At 41.7% G+C, this 21,077-nt stretch overlaps 1 protein-coding gene across 2 annotated transcripts in view; it reads right to left on the reverse strand.

Annotated features, from left to right (window-relative positions):
* The window catches only part of LOC147646136 (uncharacterized), a 222,152-nt gene that overhangs the window by 191,060 nt on the left and 10,015 nt on the right, over positions 1-21,077 (reverse strand). The window contains exons 13-15 of one of the 2 annotated variants that reach the window (XM_086873893.1): positions 20,520-20,716; positions 19,033-19,170; positions 17,775-17,916 (exon numbers count right to left, since the gene is read on the reverse strand). In XM_086873893.1, coding sequence (XP_086730019.1) covers positions 17,815-17,916; positions 19,033-19,170; positions 20,520-20,716 — 437 coding nt within the window. In that variant the 3' untranslated portion in view covers positions 17,775-17,814. Of the gene's footprint in view, positions 1-16,007; positions 17,917-19,032; positions 19,171-20,519; positions 20,717-21,077 lie in introns of those variants that run through there. The other variant, XM_086873892.1, reaches the window with a different exon arrangement.

Below are 21,077 nucleotides of genomic sequence, written 5' to 3' on the forward strand. Positions count from 1 at the left end.
ACAAAACCCTACCAGATTCCAGAAACATCCCACAAAATCTCCACAAATTTCCACACAATCTGAGAAGATCCCACAAAATTCTTCAAGTCTCCTCAGAATCTTACAAAATGCCACAAAAATTCCACAAAATTCTTAAAAATGTCACCAAATTCCAGAAACATCCCACAAAATCTCCTCCAATTTCCACAAAATTCCAGAAATATCCTTCAAAATTCTTCAAGTCTCATCAATATCCCACAACGTTCCAGAAAAATTTCACAACATTCAGAAAAAATTCCTCAAAATTGCAGCGCAATCCCACAAAATTGCAGAAAAGTCACAAAAAAATCCTTAAATCTTCTCAAAACCATATCAAATATTTGAAATATCCCACAAAATCTTTACCAAGTTCCACAGAATCTAAGATAATTGACTCAAAATTCTTCAAGTCTCATCAATATCCCTCAAAATTCCACAAAACCCCCACGTAATTCCAGAAACAGCCCACAAAATTTAAGGAACAATCCCACAAAATGGCAGAAAATTCCCACCAAATTCCCTAAAACTTCACAAAACCCTACCAAATTCCTGAAACATCCCACAAAATATCCACAAATTTCCACACAATATGAGAAGATCCCACAAAATTCTTCAAGTCTCCTCTGAATCTTACAAAATTCCACAAAAATTCCACAAAATTCTTAAAAATGTCACCAAATTCCAGAAACATCCCACAAAATCTCCTCAATATCCCACAAAATTAAAGGAAAACCCCATAAAACGGCAGAAAACTCCCACCAAATTCCCTAAATAGTCTCTAAACTCGACCAAATTCCAGAAACATCCCACAAAATCTCCACAAATTTCCACACAATCTAAGAAAATTCCACAAAATTCATCAAGTCTCCTCAATACCCCACAAATTTCCATAAAAATTCCAAAAAAATTCTTAAAAATGTTACCAAATTCCAGAAACATCCCATAAAATCTCCACCAATTTCCAGACAATTCCAGAAATGTCCTTCAAAATTCTTCAATTCTCATCAATATCCCACAACACTCCAGAAAAATCCCATAAAATGGCAGAAAACTCCCACAAAATTCCCTGCATCTTCCCAAAACCCTACCAGATTCCAGAAACATCCCACAAAATCTCCACAAATTTCCACAAAATCTAAGAAAATTCCACAAAATTCTTCGTCTCCTCAGAATCCCACAAAATTCCACAATAATTCCACAAAATTCTTAAAAATGTCAACAAATTCCAGTAACATCCCACAAAATCTCCTCAATATCCCACAAAATTAAAAGAAAACCCCATAAAATGGCAGAAAACTCCCACCAAATTCCCTAAATAGTCTCTAAACTCGACCAAATTCCAGAAACATCCCACAAAATCTCCACAAATTTCCACACAATCTAAGAAAAATCCCACAAAATTCTTCAACTCTCCTCAATACCCCACAAAATTCCACAAAAATTCCACAAAATTCTTAAACTTGTCACCAAATTCCAGAAACATCCCACAAAATCTCCTCCAATTTCCACACAATTCCAGAAATATCCTTCAAAATTCTTCAAGTCTCATCAATATCCCACAACATTCCAGAAAAATCCCACAACATTCAGAAAAAATCCCACAAAATTGCAGCCAAATCCCACAAAATTGCAGAAAAGTCACAAAAAAATCCTTCCATCTTCTCAAAACCATATCAAATATTTGAAATATCCCACAAAATCTTTACCAAGTTCCACAGAATCTAAGATAATTGACTCAAAATTCATCTTGTCTCTTCAATATCTCCCAAAATTCCACAAAACCCCCACGTAATTCCAGAAACAGCCCACAAAATTTAAGGAACAATCCCACAAAATGGCAGAAAACTCCCACCAAATTCCCTAAAACTTTTCAAAACCCTACCAAATTTCTGAAACATCCCACAAAATCTCCTCCAATTTCCACACAATTCCAGAAATATCCTTCAACATTTTTCAATTCTTATCAATATCCCACAACATTCCAGAAAAATCCCATAAAATGGCAGAAAACTCCCACCAAATTCCCTACATCTTCCCAAAACCCTACCAGATTCCAGAAACATCCCACAAAATCTCCACAAATTTCCACACAATCTAAGAAAATTCCACAAAATTCTTCAACTCTCCTCATAATTCCACAAAATTCCACAAAAATTCCACAAAATTCTTAAACTTGTCACCAAATTCCAGAAACATCCCACAAAATCTCCTCCAATTTCCACACAATTCCAGAAATATCCTTCAAAATTCTTCAAGTCTCATCAATATCCCACAACATTCCCGAAAAATTTCACAACATTCAGAAAGAATCCCACAAAATTGCAGCCAAATCCCACAAAATTGCAGAAAAGACACAAAAAAATCCTTAAATCTTCTCAAAACCATATCAAATATTTGAAATATCCCACAAAATCTTTACCAAGTTCCACAGAATCTAAGAGAAGTGACTCAAAATTCATCTTGTCTCTTCAATATCTCCCAAAATTCCACAAAACCCCCACGTAATTCCAGAAACAGCCCACAAAATTTAAAGAACAATCCCACAAAATGGCAGAAAACTCCCACCAAATTCCCTAAAACTTCTCAAAACCCTACCAAATTCCTGAAACATCCCACAAAATCTCCTCCAATTTCCACACAATCTAAGAAAATTCCCACAAAATTCTTCAAGTATCCTCAGCATCTTAAAAAATTGCACAAAAATTCCACAAAATTCTTAAAAATGTCATCAAATTCTAGAAACATCCCATAAAATCTCCTCCCATTTCCACACAATTCCAGAAATATCCTTCAACATTTTTCAATTCTTATCAATATCCCACAACATTCCAGAAAAATCCCATAAAATGGCAGAAAACTCCCACCAAATTCCCTACATCTTCTCAAAACCCTACCAAATTCCAGAAACATCCCACAAAATCTCCTCCAATTTCCACAAATTTCCAGAAATATCCTTCTAAGTTCTTCAAGTCTCATCAACATCCCTCAAAATTCCACAAAACCCCCACGTAATTCCAGAAATATCCCACAAAATTTAAGGAACAATCCCACAAAATGACAGAAAACTCCCACCAAATTCCCTACACCTTCTCAAAACCCTACCAGATTCCAGAAACATCCCACAAAATCTCCACAAATTTCCACACAATCTAAGAAAAATCCCACAAAATTCTTCAACTCTCCTCAATACCCCACAAAATTCCACAAAAATTCCACAAAATTCTTAAAAATGTCAACAAATTCCAGAAACATCCCACAAAATCTCCTCCAATTTCCACAAATTTCCAGAAATATCCTTCAAAATTCTTCAAGTCTCATCAACATCCCTCAAAATTCCACAAAACCCCCACGTAATTCCAGAAATATCCCACAAAATTTAAGGAACAATCCCACAAAATGACAGAAAACTCCCACCAAATTCCCTAAAATGTCCCAAAACTCTACCAAATTCCTGAAACATCCCACAAAATCTCCACAAATTTCCACACAATCTAAGAAAAATCCCACAAAATTCTTCAACTCTCCTCAATACCCCACAAAATTCCACAAAAATTCCACAAAATTCTTAAAAATGTCAACAAATTCCAGAAACATCCCACAAAATCTCCTCCAATTTCCACAAATTTCCAGAAATATCCTTCAAAATTCTTCAAGTCTCATCAACATCCCTCAAAATTCCACAAAACCCCCACGTAATTCCAGAAATATCCCACAAAATTTAAGGAACAATCCCACAAAATGACAGAAAACTCCCACCAAATTCCCTAAAATGTCCCAAAACTCTACCAAATTCCTGAAACATCCCACAAAATCTCCACAAATTTCCACACAATCTAAGAAAAATCCCACAAAATTCTTCAACTCTCCTCAATACCCCACAAAATTCCACAAAAATTCAACAAAATTCTTAAACTTGTCACCAAATTCCAGAAACATCCCACAAAATCTCCTCCAATTTCCACAAATTTCCAGAAATATCCTTCAAAATTCTTCAAGTCTCATCAATATCCCACAACATTCCAGAAAAATTTCACAACATACAGAAAAAATCCCACAAAATTGCAGCCAAATCCCACAAAATTGCAGAAAAGTCACAAAACAATCCTTAAATCTTCTCAAAACCATATCAAATATTTGTAATATCCCACAAAATCTTTACCAAGTTCCACAGAATCTAAGATAAGTGACTCAAAATTCTTCTTGTCTCCTCAATATCTCCCAAAATTCCAAAAAACCCCCACGTAATTCCAGAAACAGCCCACAAAATTTAAGGAACAATCCCACAAAATGGCAGAAAACTCCCACCAAATTCCCTAAAACTTCTCAAAACCCTACCAAAATCCTGAAACATCCCACAAAATCTCCACAAATTTCCACACAATCTAAGAAAATTCCCACAAAATTCTTCAAGTATCCTCAGAATCCCAAAAAAATTGCACAAAAATTCCACAAAATTCTTAAAAATGTCACCAAATTCCAGAAACATCCCATAAAATCTCCTTGAATTTCCACACAATTCCACAAATATCCTTCAACATTTTTCAATTCTTATCAATATCCCACAACATTCCAGAAAAATCCCATAAAATGGCAGAAAAGTCCCACCAAATTCCCTACATCTTCTTAAAACCCTACCAGACTCCAGAAACATCCCACAAAATCTCCACAAATTTCCACACAATCTAAGAAAATTCCACAAAATTCTTCAAGTCTCCTCAGAATCCCAAAAAATTCCACAAAAATTCCACAAAATTCTTAAAAATGTCACCAAATTCCAGAAACATCCCAAAAAATCACCTCCAATTCCCACAAAATTCCACAAATATCCTTCAAAATTCTTCAACTCTCCTCATAATTCCACAAAATTCCACAAAAATTCCACAAAATTCTTAAAAATGTCACCAAATTCTAGAAACATCCCAAAAATCTCCTCCAATTTCCACAAAATTCCACAAATATCCTTCAAAATTCTTCAAGTCTCATCAACATCCCACAAGATTCCACAAAACCCCCACGTAATTCCAGAAATATCCCACAAAATTAAAGGAACAATCCAACAAAATGCCAATAAACTTCCACAAAATTCCCTAAAAATTCTCTCTATACTCGAACAAATTCCAGAAACATCCCACAAAATCTCCACAAATTTCCACATAATCTAAGAAAAATCAAAAAAAATTCTTCAAGTCTCCTCATAATTCCACAAAATTCCACAAAAATTCCACAAAATTCTTAAACTTGTCACCAAATTCCAGAAACATCCCACAAAATCTCCTCCAATTTCCACTCAATTCCAGAAATATCCTTCAAAATTCTTCAAGTCTCATCAATATCCCACAACATTCCAGAAAAATCCCACAACATTCAGAAAAAATCCCACAAAATTGCAGCGCAATCCCACAAAATTGCAGAAAAGTCACAAAAAAATCCTTAAATCTTCTCAAAACCATATCAAATATTTGAAATATCCCACAAAACCTTTACCAAGTTCCACAGAATCTAAGATAATTGACTCAAAATTCTTCAAGTCTCCTCAATATCCCTCAAAATTCCACAAAACCCCCACGTAATTCCAGAAACAGCCCACAAAATTTAAGGAACAATCCCACAAAATGGCAGAAAACTCCCACCAAATTCCCTACACCTTCTCAAAACCCTACCAAATTCCAGAAACATCCCACAAAATCTCCACAAATTTCCACACAATCTAAGAAAAATCCCACAAAATTCTTCAAGTATCCTCAAAATTCCAAAAATTTCCACAGAAATTCCACAAAATTCTTAAACTTGTCACCAAATTCCAGAAACATCCCATATAATCTCCTCCAATTTCCACACAATTCCAGAAATATCCTTCAACATTTTTCAATTCTTATCAATATTCCACAACATTCCAGAAAAATTCCATAAAATGGCAGAAAACTCCCACAAAATTCTTTAAAACTTCTCAAAACCTGACCAAATTCCACAAAAATTCCACAAAATTCTTAATAATGTCGCCACATTCCTGAAACATCCCACAAAATCACCACAAAGTTGCACAAAATTCCAAAAAAATACACAAGATTCCAGAAAATTTCCACAAAATTCCCTAAATCTCCTCAATATCCCACAAAATTTTACAGAAAATCCCACAAAATTCCAGTAAAATCTGATGAAATTGTTATCTTTCAAGAACACAGACAATCACGGAATGATTATATGAAGGTGCTTTATTGTAGAGATTTGGGATTTATGGGTACACATACCCAAATCTGACCCGACTTGGTTTTGAGTTGAACATGTTTTTGTACTCTATCGTTATATAACTTACATATTAATTGTTAAACTTACATTGTTCTATTGTATACATTGATGTTACCCAAGCATGGATTTCTCATGATCCCCCCCAGCCCCCTATCATTGTTCCTCATGTTCTTTAAACAATAATTATATCTAATTACATCTAACAATTGTATCATTTATCATCTACTGACTACACAGGTGCAGTTTCACCTGATCTTTAGCAAGCACAAGGCCTAACATTTCCCAGAGCCTACTTTTCCCAGGCTTGCCAAACCTAACTTTCTTTCTAAGTCCCCGAATTTTCTATGATTTTAAGACCTTTTACTATCATTCCCCCCTTTGAAAGCATTTTCACTTCACTAGAAGTGCAAATGTTTTCACTTGATACAGTCCTTTGTTTCTGAGTTTATACTTGATGTTCTTCGAATCCTTGATTGATGTAAGCGTTGTCCTGGATGTTGTCACGAACTGGAGAACCAGAAGATGGTGGGTGAGGATCTCACATCAGTGCCTTTATTATTTTCTGGTTCCAGGACGTTTTCTTCTGTATTTCTCCCTTGAAGATGCTGTCAACTAACCAAATTGCTAAGAATACAGTTAGTAAGATGATCACACTCTCGATGATAGATTTAATCCATGAACTCACATTCCACCCTAACCCTTTGAAGATTTTGCCTAACCAACATGTAGACAAATCCTTTTGCTCTTCCTGTGCTTCGTGCTCTATTTGTTGCAATTGATTGATGTCATATTCTACATCTGCAGTCACATTTGGGGTGTGGACACAGCAATGATCAATCCATCCCTTTAAAAAACTCACACACTCCATGCTCTTTCAGGAGTAGTAAATTGTAATTGTACGTTTAGTTCTTTAAATCTTTCTCAGGTCACTCTTGCTAATTTATCTACCGGACCTGTAAGTTTGTACAACATTTCTCTCTTCTGATAGTTTGCTATAGGACCAATCAAAGACTCTAGGGTCCACCCAAATTTCACTCTACTAGAGGCTTCTTGCCAAGTGTCATCCTGATTCTGTTCCTATCCTAATCTTCCCTAGCTATGCCTGCGTCTAGTCACTGAGTTGTTTTTTAAGCAGATTTCACATTTTGACATTACTGATTTTGCCATTGTTAGCATCCGTACCGAGATTAATTTTTGTTTCATCAATTTCACCAATGCCTCTGCACCCCAATGACATTTGTTATGTTTCATTTGTAGAACTTTATTGGAGGACCACCAGCAACCCACCGCTCTTCACAGAAGTAAATGTGAACGGCGTTTATTTCTATCTTCAGCACACCTTTTATAGGGTTCTACAGGGCCTGCGGGCAGAGCAAGTTACTATTGGCTATCACACACAAGTTTACATTTTTTCTCCTGTACACAAGGATTTTGTTTTGCTTTACTCTCTCTTCTGCAGGAGGGTTTCAAGGACTTTAGCCTTTAATATCACGACTTATTTCAAAGACTGGTTCGTGCAGACAGGCCTTTACTAATATTTAAAATATAGCAACCATTCCCCCTTTCACTTTTTGCACAAAACAGGCTTTGGATGTGACTCATTCTATAGTTTCATGAAGCCAAGATAACACACAACTTAAACTTTCATCCCCATTAACATTATAAGTAAAGTCCGTCCCCCCTCCAGCACAAGAGACCTCAACCATCCGGTGATGCCCCAGCTGGAGAACCAACTTCCAGTGGGGTCACTATCTTCTTTCAGGGCATGTAACCCATCCTGTAGCTGCTGCAGTTGCCCACGGATGGAAACTGAATGATCAGTAAGATTCAAGCAGCACATGCCTTCAAACTCCCCACAACCATGTCCTTGTGCTAAGAGCAAAAAGTCAATTGCAGCTCGATTTTATAATACTGCATGACGTACACTACTCACATCAGCTGAAAGTTCACTTAACATTGTGGATATTAAATTCAATTTTTTATTAGTCTAACAAGCGAGACTTTTTAGAGTTGCTAAGCTTTAATTCATTCAGGCTTCACTTTGACTGATGTTTTTTATTTCATCAGCTACATTCTACAATTGATGTAAGCTTGGATGGAAACAAAGTAAGTTTCCCAAAATAACAGGGTTTTCTATGTGGATTAGCAGGAATCTAATTCCATGCTCTATCTCCACAGATTAGGAATATGGAACTAGGTAATCACTTTGGTAATTGTTCTGTGAGATTGCACCACTAATAAAGGCTTTACTCTGTGTAGTAATGAGGTCAGCTATAGGGTTGTCTGCAGCCCAGTGCTGCATTACTTTGTTAGAATGACTTCTGTTGGGGGTTCAAACATTATCCATCCACCTGAGGTATGGGTGGAACCTAACAAATCTAATTCTTCTGGGGGGCCCTATGGTAACATTAAGAACTTTGATAATTTTTGCTTGCCTGCAGGCTTCAAGTTGTCTTAATGTGAAGCCAACAGTGCAATTGCACTCTTGCAACATTGCCAATCCATTCAGTCGAGCCTCATTACTAACTAAACCTTTAAATGCTTGAGGATCCCATTCAGGGTCTCCTATGAGACAGGTGTGAAAAGGATCTCCAGGTGTGGCTAGGCTCACACACATTGACCTTTGGCCAGTTCAGTGTGCCAGAGTGACCCATATGTTCTGTCACTTTTGGATGTTAGTTAGCAGACAGTTGGTCGGGACTATACACAACACAATTACCATAAGCAGTTTGTTCCATGTAAATGACACCATACTTGCAAACACACAGCTAAACTTTAACGTTAAATGAACTTTCAAAAATGCTTACACTAGCTTTTGAAGGGGGAAATGCTTATACTTTATACTAATATAACAATTACTATACAGGCTAAACTCATTATCTTAAACTATTATCTAACTACTTTTAACACAGGTGCTCTGGTATATATGTAGTCTAAGCGTGGAAGCAATTTGCTGAAAGGGTAAACACACAACTACAGTTTGCTTTATATACAGTTAGATGGAGTCTCTACACTTTTCTTAGATCTTCTACAGAATTTCTCTAACACGATTCAGTCTTGGAACGTTCACTGCTCCCTTGATGTCAGCTGGCAGCTGATCGGTGACTGAGGGCTTTGATGTTCAGGTTGTTCTTCACATCCTTCTAAATCTTAAAACAAAGGATAACTGAAAAATTGGTAGAGACACAACATTATAATAACAACATAAAATTTCTGTTGGCAACTGTCTGTGTAGTGTTCAGACACAACTGTGTCCTGACAGCTCCACTTCTGATCCATGTCTGGAGTACCAAGGCTGTGTGGTGACTTCTCTGTTCACTGGATCTCGTGTGTTCAGAGGCACACAGTCTGGTCAGATGGACAGGTGACCTTTTTGAACCTGCCAACAAAACACAGACACTTCTTCCTTTGAAGTTAATGAATTACACTAATCAAATGCTTTTAGGGCATCAATTTCCCCCATTTTTTTTTTTTAAATAAAAACGAGATGTACTTCTGTTATACACATCAATATTAACACAAAACCATATACACAATGAATAAGAACCTATAACAGTTAAAAATCAATCAAATTATAAACATTATTAATAACATATGTAATATAAAACTACTATTAATTACTAAAACACTGCAGCAGCATCCCATACTTTGCAAACAAATAGAAACAAAAAATCATCAGTGAAGGATTGGACAACCACCTCCAGAAATGATTCTCCAAGCCCACTTCAAAATTGATCCAGCTGTCATATTAATAGGGTCAAATTGCTGAGTCAAAAAGTGACTCAAATACTGATTTGGGACAGAAAACATCTGGATCTGCTGGCAAACAGATCTGTCCAGGTAAAGTCAAGGCTTGGCCAGGGCCTGGCTTTAAACTGGAAAGATGCCTCTTAACTCATTTCTAAAACAAGGTTCTCAATAGCAGCAGCTAGGAGATGCTCACAGCACAACAAACTGTTAAAATGCATTTGTACAAAGCAAATGATCAGAAGCCTCAGGTACCAGACCAATTAAACCATGCAGCAGTTGGTTTAATCTGAAGCCTCTCCCATGGCAGCTGATCCTCAGCAATGGTACATCTTCTTAAAATTCTGGAAACACTGAAAAATAAGAAAGCTATAAAAAACAAAAACTGCAGAGATTGCAACAACCAATAGAACCCCTGATGAAGTCAAGGGTGTCACAGACTGCATTCCCTTCTATCCACAAGCAGGTGTTCATCAGCGTTCTATCACAGCTGTTTCAGTTGTGGCTATCTTCATCTCTCTAGGAAAATAACTATACTTTGCAGTTTAGACAAGTGTCTCCAATAAAACATAAATAATTTAAATTAAACAATATTTAAACCTAACAATAATTATTTATGACAAAAGGAAGTAACAAACTTAACCTTAAAGGAATATCTAAGTTATAAAACTTAACTTAAAAACATTCAAGCCTAAATATAATAAAACTTGACTTTTCTTAATTCTATTAACACTTAATCTATATTAAATAAAAACATACCTTAATCTTATTCTGTTACTACAAAAAGGCAACTAAAAGTTTGATATATACCTTTTAAACACAATATAACAGTAACATGGATTCACTATAAAGATTATAAAAATGTAACAAGTACCTCACAATTCTGTGTCATCTAGCTTTGAGAATAACTCACAATAACTGCAAATAGTACTAAAAATACACATTCATAACAGGAATTTGCCTAGTATATGTTCAAATTGGTTAGGATTTTAAAGTGCAGTATTTCTAGAGAAAAACCACAACAACACAGGATTTGGCCAAGTTGCCATTCAGCTTCTGTAGCACTTTTCAGAAACATAAAGACCAATTCTTAAACTAAAATCTAAAATCCAAATTGGTATATATGCAGTTATATGTGTTTTATATAACAAAAGGACTCACATTGAAATTACCTTATTAAAATTGTGGAAAAAACAAGCAAATGGGTAATATATACTTTAACTTAACTTTGTCTTGTACAGTAAAGTTCTCTTTACTAATTAATTTTTTTAAACCATAAATATCTTTTGTAGATAACATCAATTGGAAGGTTTTCTTAGTAGCTGTAAATTATACCATATTTTAACCTTAGGTTTTAAGGCTAATTATTGCAAGGTAACTTCTGTTAATATTCACCTTAAACACCTTTTTTCTTGAAAATGGGCCTTTTTAAACTTTCAAAGAATCACAATAATTTCTCCAGGAAAACTCCAAAAAACTGCAACTGCATAAATTCATTATTACTTAAAACACAAAATTAACTCTAAAAGGGTATATAAAAACATTTAAAAAACCCATGAATCATGACTTTTTAACAAACTGGGTACTATCCCAGTGCTTTTTCTTAGACGGGGGGTGGGTGGACTGCCCGCCCTGCTGCTGCTCTCTGCTGCTGTTATCTTTCTTCACATTCTCCACATACTCTCGCAGAAAAAAACCCCAAAAACCACACAAAGGTAAGTTTAACACATACAGTTGTTTCTCTCAATCTCTCTTGTTCACTGATAGAGGAAAAAAGGGGCACAATTTTTACAAAAGCAGGCAATGCAAAGACACAAAAGTCTCTTAGGACCAGGTGGCAACAACGGTGACCATTGCAGCTTATCAACTTCTAATTACAGTGATGAAGTTTGAATTAGATACCATATAGTTTGTGATTTTTTGGCTATTTTGTCTCTTTTTGAAGCTGTCTGAGCCACCTGTTTCTGCTCAGCTGTTTCTGTAATTGTTCAGTGTGGCCTTGGAACTTTTTCTGCACTGCTTCTGCCCCAGGGGTGCCCCCGCTCTCTGCGCACACCTCAGTGCTCCCCCATGTCCCCCTGGTTCGGGTGGAAACCAATATAAATTTGGATTCTTTTCCTCCAGGGTAGCAAAGTTGGAGCTTAAATAAGATTGTAGTGTTAAGAGTGACTCCAAAAGTGAAGCAAATAGTTCAGGATATATCACATCCTGCATAACTGAACAGATTCTGTTGTTTCAGTGTTTGCTGTGGAATTTCTTTCTCATTATTTCCTTCTCTCTGACTCTCCCTCCCTCTTTCCATGGGCAGCATAGATAGGAGTGTTTGCCCAGCAGTGGGAGGCAAAGGCGAGAGCATACCCACAAGCAAGAAGTCCAGGAAGCTCCTTGCGCAAATCAAAACCCTTAAGCTGTGGCTTTTCTAAAAAGCAGGTAAATAAATCATGTGCTGCTTGCCTTTCCATCTTACCGTCAGCGCTGTTGCAGCCCTACAAGGTTCGGCAGCACGTTACGGCCAGGACTCTCCTCTGAGGTCGCCTGGGGCGCGGCACCGTTGCTTTTCGCCGTCCTTGCTGCGGAGGACCCGTCCCCTGTCGCCGACTCCCGTGGCCTTCGCTTTTTAATGTCCCAAAGGTCCCAAAGGTCCCAAGAGTCCCATTTGTTCGGGCGCCATTTGATGAGTTCGGCGGGAGACAAGCAGCACTCAATATGAATGATCAGCAAGTCTCCTTTATTGGCAATTCCAAACTCCTTATATAACATCAATAATTAGGCTCACACATAGTGCAAAAGCAAGCTCATTATTGGGTATTTCGTTTAAGGACAACTCCACCTAGTTCCACATTCTTGTGGTCGTTCATCTGTGCTGAATCCACATTCTTCTGATCACAGTGTCCTGTTCTCAGTTCACAGTTATCACTAAGGTCTTTCTGACATTGCAACATCTCATACCAACTACACTCTACTGTTGTTTAATTCTTTCTCAGCTAATTGCTGCATGGGAACACGACCTTTGTTAGCTAGCCACTCTTCCACACTGTTGAGCTTCGGGAGCCTCCCGGGAAGCACCAGCCCTCCCCAGCCCACCCTTGGGAGCACTTTTTCTTTTCTCTCTCCTGACAATTTTATCCCCAAAACTGCCGTGGGAACGTTGTATCCAAGCACATCCTCCAGCACTGCACTTTCCTCCTGGGAATTCCCTGTGCAGGGAATGTGGCTGTGCTTTTCCCTGCTCTGGTCACTGACAAACAACCCTGAGCCCGTGGGACTGTCAGAGCTCCTTCATGCAATGAAATCAGGTTGTGTTTCTCATGGCATGTTCTGGAGGAGCTTTTCTTGGTGAGTCTTGTGCTGCTGGAAATGACACAAGAGCCAGGAGGGAACAGAAGCTGCTGCTGCCCGTTGGCTCAGGGCCAGGGAACCAAGTTGTGCTCCCGGGCAGTTGGGCCCTGCTGGAAGCAGAGCCGCGTTTCCCTTGAGCAGCTCAAGCTTGTGACAGCTCCAAACAGGAAACCTCAGCAGAAAACTCTTCCTCCAAACTCAGCTGCTTTCCCTCCTGCAGCTGTTTGGGAAAGAGCCTCAAAGCACAGACTCTGCTGGGAGCCATTGGTGCATTTCCTCCCTCCCGGCAGCAGCAGCTCCTGAGCCCTTCACGGGCTCCTGGCCCTTCGCAAACCCTTCAGCTCCCTTTCAACTCTCAGCAGTCACTAACATGTGTATTTCTTTCATATTTAAACTGCATTTAAACTTCTCCTTTTCTCTCCTCTCTATCTTTTTAATCTCCTCTTTATCTCCTTTAATCCCGTCAGCACCAGTAGGGTGGGGATGGAGTCTTGGGGTGGGTGTGGGATGAACTGAGGATCCAGCAGAGAAGGGCAAGGCAGAGGGGAGAGGACTCAGCCAACCCTTCTCCTGCTCTCTCCTCCCCCAGGCTCCAGCTAAAGCAAGTCAGACTGGAAAGGATCCCACAAATGCTGTGTTCTCCTCCCTCTGAGCTTGGCTGGGGATCCTCAGCTTCAGCCTGGTGCAGTGGCTGAGATTCGCTAATTTGAGTTTTTTGGCTAATGCACTAAATAATGTGGTGGGTTTAGCGCTGGCTGAAATCTCCAGGGCACTTACTCATTTCTCACTGTGAGATATGGATTAGGAGAAGGGCAAAATAGGCTTAAAACTTAGAAGGAATAAAGGAACTTTATTAACAGGACTACAAGAATGAGAAACTCTAATAAAACTTTCAGAACACCTTTCCTCTCCTTTTTTTTTTTTCCTGACACTGTAGAGATAGAACTTGGGATGTTAACACAGTATTAATTACACAATAGTTTTGTATTAGTTTTTGTAGGGAGAGAAGTTTTTTCCTGTTATGTCATGGAGGCTTTTTTACAAGGAATGGATTTTTTTGTGCTTTTTCATTTTTACAAATAGCAGCCGCCTGGGAAGAAATTTTTCTGTCGTGACATTTTCCTGATTTTTACAGCCCTCCTAGAGGTGTGTCAATGGATTATGAATTCATGGGGTTTTATTTTAAGGATGAGTTGTTTGAAGGCAAAGGTTCTCTTCATTTGTTTTTGTGATCATCGTTGGAAACAGAAGTTTTCTTCTCTCCCTGGGGGCAAAGGGCATTTTATTGTTTTTATTTGTTTTTCTGTTCAAACTTTTATGGGATAACAGTTACTTTAACATGTGTTTGGTTTCTTTAATGGATGCTTTTGTTTAGATTTACAGTTTTAATATATTTTTATACTTTTTTCATTAATTAAAGGAGTTATTTTGTATATCATTGTTTATTTCTATGGCTTTACTATAAGAATATTTTTGTTTCAATTACCATTTTTTCATTACTTTTCTATCTAATGTTTGACTTCTTTTTTTTACTGACTTTGATGTTTTTTTGTTGTTTTTTTTGTGTGTTATTACTCTGTCCTCTTCTGTCCCTGGAGAGATGAAGAAGGTTTGTAGGTCTCATGTCTGTATTGAAAGGGTTAATATCTTGCCCAGCCTCATAATCTTCCTAGTGTTCCAAATAAATAGGTACTGTGAGGGATACATATCACAGGTGAGCACCCACTGCACAATCTGCTTTGGATTAAATCCCATCTCCGTCTTCATCAGCTCACAGTCACTGTGACACTATTCCTGCATGGAAGAAACAGGCTGGGATGCCCCTTTCTGCTTTTAATCTTTTTATTGGCAAATGAAATATTCTATTTGAAAACATTCAAACCCTGGAGTTTCTTTGTATTTCCACCTGAAAATGGTGCCAGCCGAGGTTCCCAAGTGTCTGGTACGTGTTTGTGTGCACAGAGCAAAGGTGTCAGCCTGTGTGCGTGGCCCGGGTGTCTGTCAATGTCCATTGAAGCAGACGGCTGGAAGGGGGCTCTGCCCACCCTGCGCTGCTCCGGGGCTGGGGCTGGGCTGGCAGAGGCTGCAGAGCGCTCTGAGAGGCACAGCCTCAGCCCCGGCCGGCATCTTGTGCACGGTGGCACAGCCTCAGCCCCGGCCGGCATCTTGTGCACGGTGGCACAGCCTCAGCCCCGGCCGCCATCTTGTGCACGGTGGCACAGCCTCAGCCCCGGCCGCCATCTTGTGCACGGTGGCACAGCCTCAGCCCCGGCCGCCATCTTGTGCACGGTGGCACAGCCTCAGCCCCGGCCGCCATCTTGTGCATGGTGGCACAGCCTCAGCCCCGGCCGCCATCTTGTGCATGGTGGCACAGCCTCAGCCCCGGCCGCCATCTTGTGCATGGTGGCACAGCCTCAGCCCCGGCCGCCATCTTGTGCATGGTGGCAGCTCTGAGGGCTGTGCGAGGGACGCTCTTCCCCAGCGCTGCTTCGTGTCCTTTCCTTTCCCAGGATGGCATTTGGAAATGTTTCTTCGGCCCTATCAATACACAACTCACTGTCTTAGTCACTTTATGCCTGGAAGGTTCTAAGAAGACAGTGAAAAGCATAGCGTGATTATGATGCACAAATAATAGTCAAGAAAACAGTACTCCATCGTGTAGGGCCTACAGAGCAGGGATTCGTTTATTCAACACCAGGAGTGAGGGGGAAGCTCCACCACAAACTCACTTGTCCATTCTTTGCACAGGACAAGCTTTTAAACTTTTTTAACTTGATGGGCACATTCTACTTTCCTAAGCTTCATATTTTCTAATTCCATGATTGTGGAAGCCCATGAAGCAGGGCTCTGCATGTAGTTGTCAGCCTCCTGGTGGTTGTTTTTGATGAAGGCTCAGGAGCTAACTGAATTCAAAAGGCCTTTTTGTTACACTTCAACACTTATCTTTTCTGGGAATTCAACACAAACTTATGGTCAGTAAGTTCTGCAAGTTCTCTTGCTGTGTGAGGCCACATTGTGTCTTTCATTCAGCAATTCATGAAGAAAACACCAATTGCCTACTGAGACCCTTCTGCTCCCTCCCAAATCACTACTCAAGAACAAGCCTCAGGCACATGCCCATAGTCCCTCTCTGCCAGCAGCTCCGAGCTGCATTGCACAGTGCTTGCTGTGCCCCAGAGAGCACCAAGCAGGCTGGCCTGGTGCCCCTGAATATTTCTGCCAAACCCTCTGCATTTCACACCTTTGCTGTGGCTCAGTGCAGAGCTCCAGGATTGCAGGCGCTTGGTCCCAGAGCTGTGTGAGGCAGTGGCTCGTGCAGATGTGCCCTGACTTGCTGTCAGTGCCTCACGCTGGCCTCGGTTCCCCTGGCAGAAATGCCGTGCCTGAAGGACACTGCCCTGTGCTGGAGCCTGCGGAGCAGCCCGGCTCCCTCCCCCTGTGCCCAGAGTGCTGCACACACTGCTGACCATTGCCAGGAGTTCCAGGGCAGGCGGCAGAAGAGCAGCAATGGTCAGGCAGGGCAGCAGCCCTGGGCTGCTCTTTGCCTTTCTCTCCTCCTGTGCAGACTCCAGACAGCCCATGGCACCAGTGTGTGCTGTGCCCAGCACGGCGCCGCTTCCCCTCAGGAGCAGCCAGCTGCCAGCTTGGCTCTGAGAGCGGAGGATTTGCCTGGTGCCAGCAAGAGGCAGCCAGGGCCAGGCTGCTGCCTCTTGCAGCTCCAAGGGCCTCCTTCCAGCCTGCCTGTGCCGAGGCTCAGGCTTCTCTGGGCTCTGTCAGGGCTCTGCTGGGGCTCCAGCCTGGCCAAGGCCGGGCCCGCTCTCACCTCACAGTCGCTCACAGCTCTGCACCACAGGAGACCTTGCACAGCACCCTCACTGCTCTTTCTGCTTTCTCTCTTCAGCCAGACTCTCCTCCAGCCAAAGAGATTTCTCTTAGGGATACAAATCCAAGTGGCAGGAACCCAAATACTCTCAAGTCACATCTGCACAGCCTGCATCTGCATGGGATGTTTGCGTTGCACTGCTCCTCCTTTGGTTTTTCCTGCAAATGCCATTGCTGTTTCTGCCTCAAATAGAAATGCCAGAGCTGGGCAAAACTTGTCCAGTTGGCCATATTCCAAAGGCAGTGTGGTCTGGAGAGGATGAATGAAGAGGAGCCTTCCCCCCTTACAAACTGTACCAAAGAAGCCATCAATGTCACTTTCCACCTCTAAGAAAAAACTGACAATTCAGAAGGAAATGTTGAGCTTTCTCACAGGGTCAGAAGGAGAGAAATGTTCCAAAGGAGTTGAGATTTGAGAAATTTTATTTAAAATCCTACTCTACAATCCTACACTACAAACCTACACTACCATCCTGCACTACAATCCTACTCTATAATCCTACTCTACAACCCTACTCTACAACCCTACTCTACAATCCTACTCTATAATCCTACTCTAAACTGGGCATGGAGAAGGCAGTTCTAAATTAATTGTTGCATTCCTGCCTCCTCCTTCCACTTCTTCACTGCAACGATGAGAGGTGCCAGGCTGGACCCAGGCATGGCCGATGTTATAAATTGATGCTGCAGAAAGGAAAAGAAAACAACAAGAAAGCATGATTTTCCAAGCTAAGAGCTTCAAAGGCAGGGGAATAGTTTTTAAATGGAAAGGGGATTGAGTCAGAGTAGGTCAGGAGCATGGGGCAAGAGTGGCACAGGTTGCCCCAAGAGCTGGTAGGTGGCCCACCCCTGGAAATATCTGAGGTGTGAGTATCCTGATCTCTTGAAAGATGTCCCTGCTCATTGCAGGACACAGACTAGATGACCTTTCCATGTCCCTGTGTGTTAGTTTGAGATGAATTGACATTTAGGGAAAGAAGTAAGAAACCCCGCACTGAAGTGATTTCTTTGAGAGAAGCTGCTGGGAGCTTCCTCTGTGCCTGAGACAGGCCAATGGCTGGCTAGTTCTGAGAACTGACAACATTTTGCACCATTTAGAAATGAGATATGCTTCTGTGATGATGCACATTTTGAAAACCACCAGCCCGGGCACTGGCCCTCTTTGCTTCCGGAGCCCGAAGGTAACGGAGCTCTGGTGAGGCCGGCCCTGCTCGCCCACGGCCTGTGCTCCTGGGGGAGGCCGGGCCAGAGCCCAGCGGCTCCCGGGCGGGGGATGGAGGCTGCGGGACCCCGGCCCCAGGCTGGGCCAGGCCACGGCTGCTGACATCTTGCCCACACTAAACCCTCTCCCCGGCGTGCAGCGACGGCTCCAGGCCGAGCCTCCCCTCCCAGCGGCTCCCGGGCAGAGAGAGGGGCCCAGCACAGCCTGAAATCCAACACCGTGACTGCCATGACCTGGGTGAGATTGAACCCTTTCACTGCACAGGTGAGACCTTTCTTATTCTTGTGGGCCTGATAATAAAATTTGTTATTCCTTTGAAGTTTGAAGCCTGTTTTGCCCTTCTCCTAATCCATAGCTCCCAGCAAGAAATGAGTAAGTGCCCTGGTGATTTTAGCCAGCGCTAAAACCCAGCACTCCCTGCCAGCCCAGCCCAGTCTAGGATTGCTCCCCACTGTCAGCTGAACAGCACCAAGGTTGGAAGTGAGGAGGATGGGGGCTCATCTGATGCCTTGGATTTCAGTGGAGGAGGAGCCCATCCCTGGGACACTGTTTCACCTGCAGCCCTTTTGGCATTTTACCTGCAGCAGCTCCTTGGCAGACCAGCGCTGCGCCTCGCCTTTCTGCAGGCAGCAGCTCAGGAAGTCACGCAGCAAAGGCGAGAATTGCTCGGGCTGCCGCAGCTGTGGGGTCCCTTCTGTGGCTATGTGGAATTTAGCCTGGAGAAAAAGGAAACACAAGGCTCCACCTGCTTCTTTCCCATCTGGAACTGCTCTCCCAGAGCCCATTGTTCCAGCTCCACTCTGCAGTGGCAGTTTTTGCCCTGGCAGAGAGGCAGACATGACTTTCCTGTAGCATTTGGATGACGACTTTCCTGTATCATGAAAAAACCCAAGCCCCAAAGCCACAGCTTTGCCAACATCCAGCAGATCTTGCCTTGGCAGCTGATTTCATTGCCTGCTCTAGTTAGTGGCAACTACATCAGCAAATACGTGTTTCCTTCTCGGAGGATTCCCAGCAGCTTGGCAGCCTTTTTGGAAGAGGGATTTTGCTATTCTAACTAACTGTACTATTCCAAGGATTCTTATATGAAAAGAATCTCTGCAGTGCTTGTTGGTCCCTTAAGCACAGCTGCCATAAAACAAAACTCGTCCAGCTTTTTGTCCTGTTCTTGAAAATGATGGTAACTGGAAGAAAAGAAAGGAAATGCAGCAGGTGTTCCTCAGGGAAGGAAACAAACCTTTGGAATCTCATTTTCAACACAGACACATTAAGATGCCTCCACAAATGTATTGGGTTGAAAATGCCTGTTTGGGCACACAGGAGCCACCTGCAGCTCTGTCTCTCAGCACTCTGAAAGTTTCAGGTTCCCTTATGTGGCAAAAGGAAAATATTCATGGTGAAATCAGAAGTGTCATCCCTGTGGTAACCCTGTGCTCGTTGGATTCTCAAGTCAATGCATTAACGCTGTGCCCATCCCAGAAAGTGCCAGGAAACAAACAGGAGGTTTTGGCAGGCTCTCCCTGTCACCAGGCTCCAGCTTGGTGATATGGAGAAAGTGGCTTGGGTTAGGAAAGAAGGTGGTCACTGAGTGTCTCAGCAGCACTGCACAAGAAGCAGAAGAGACTCTGGCTTTACAGCCTCATCTCCAGGTTTCAGGCAAGTTTCCCTGTGAGAAGAATGGGGCTGCACTTCTTCTCTCAAAAGCACAGTTTTAGAAACTTGGTTTGGTTTGAGTTTCTTTGCTTCATTTCTGGAAAGATAACAGCAGTTCTGAGATGCTTGTTTCCTATTCTTGGGGCCATCTACACAGCCAAAAGAGCTGGAACGACTTCTAAGGCAAAGCAAAATGCTGCCTGAGAATGGAGATGGTTTGGGCGAGGTAAGGCTTGAGTTCCCCCCCTGCTGCAACCAAAGCTTCAGCAGATGCTGATGTGCTGCAGGGCCATTTGTAGAAGGGGCCTTGGTGGAAGTACTTCCAGCAGATGGCCATGGGATTTTGTGCAGTGAGCAGAGAACACGGGACAGGTGAGAAAGACAGCGGGATCAGAGAGTATTTGCTCCTTACCGATTGAGCAGTGAAACTGTCATAAGGAGTTTTTTGTTCGGCCATTTCAATTGCCACAATTCCAAAAGACCACACGTCCACTTTGGGGCCATATGGTTGACGCTTCACCACTTCAGGTGCCATCCACCAAGGAGTCCCGGTCACCGAGCACCGCTGATTTTGCTCAGGGGTGAGCTGAGCAGAAAGGCCAAAATCAGCTGAGGAGAAAGCAAAATACTCTTTTAATTTTAATACTGTCAATTAGGAAACCAAGCCAGAGAATTCCCCGGTAGAAGTTTGAGAATGTGCAGTTGAATTTCCTGGACAATACTCCCTGCTCTGTTTCCTTGGGGCTTTAGCCAAGGCAATTGGCTACTTCAAACATCCCCCCATTTGTTACACTTCCTCCAGCATTGCCTTTTGTTCCCCTGAAGGTTTAGATTGCAGCTCCCTCCCTCTGGAAGGAACACACACAGACACACACAGAGCAATAGCACTCTGGGCTGCTTGTGGTTCCTTGTCATAGCTGTGTGCACCCTGCAACTGTGCCTTCAGCCCACAGCAGGGGGGACCCCTGCA

Source organism: Cyanistes caeruleus, unplaced genomic scaffold (genome assembly GCF_971803275.1).
Source record: "Cyanistes caeruleus unplaced genomic scaffold, bCyaCae1.hap1.1 HAP1_SCAFFOLD_120, whole genome shotgun sequence".
Classification (NCBI taxonomy): domain Eukaryota; kingdom Metazoa; phylum Chordata; class Aves; order Passeriformes; family Paridae; genus Cyanistes; species Cyanistes caeruleus.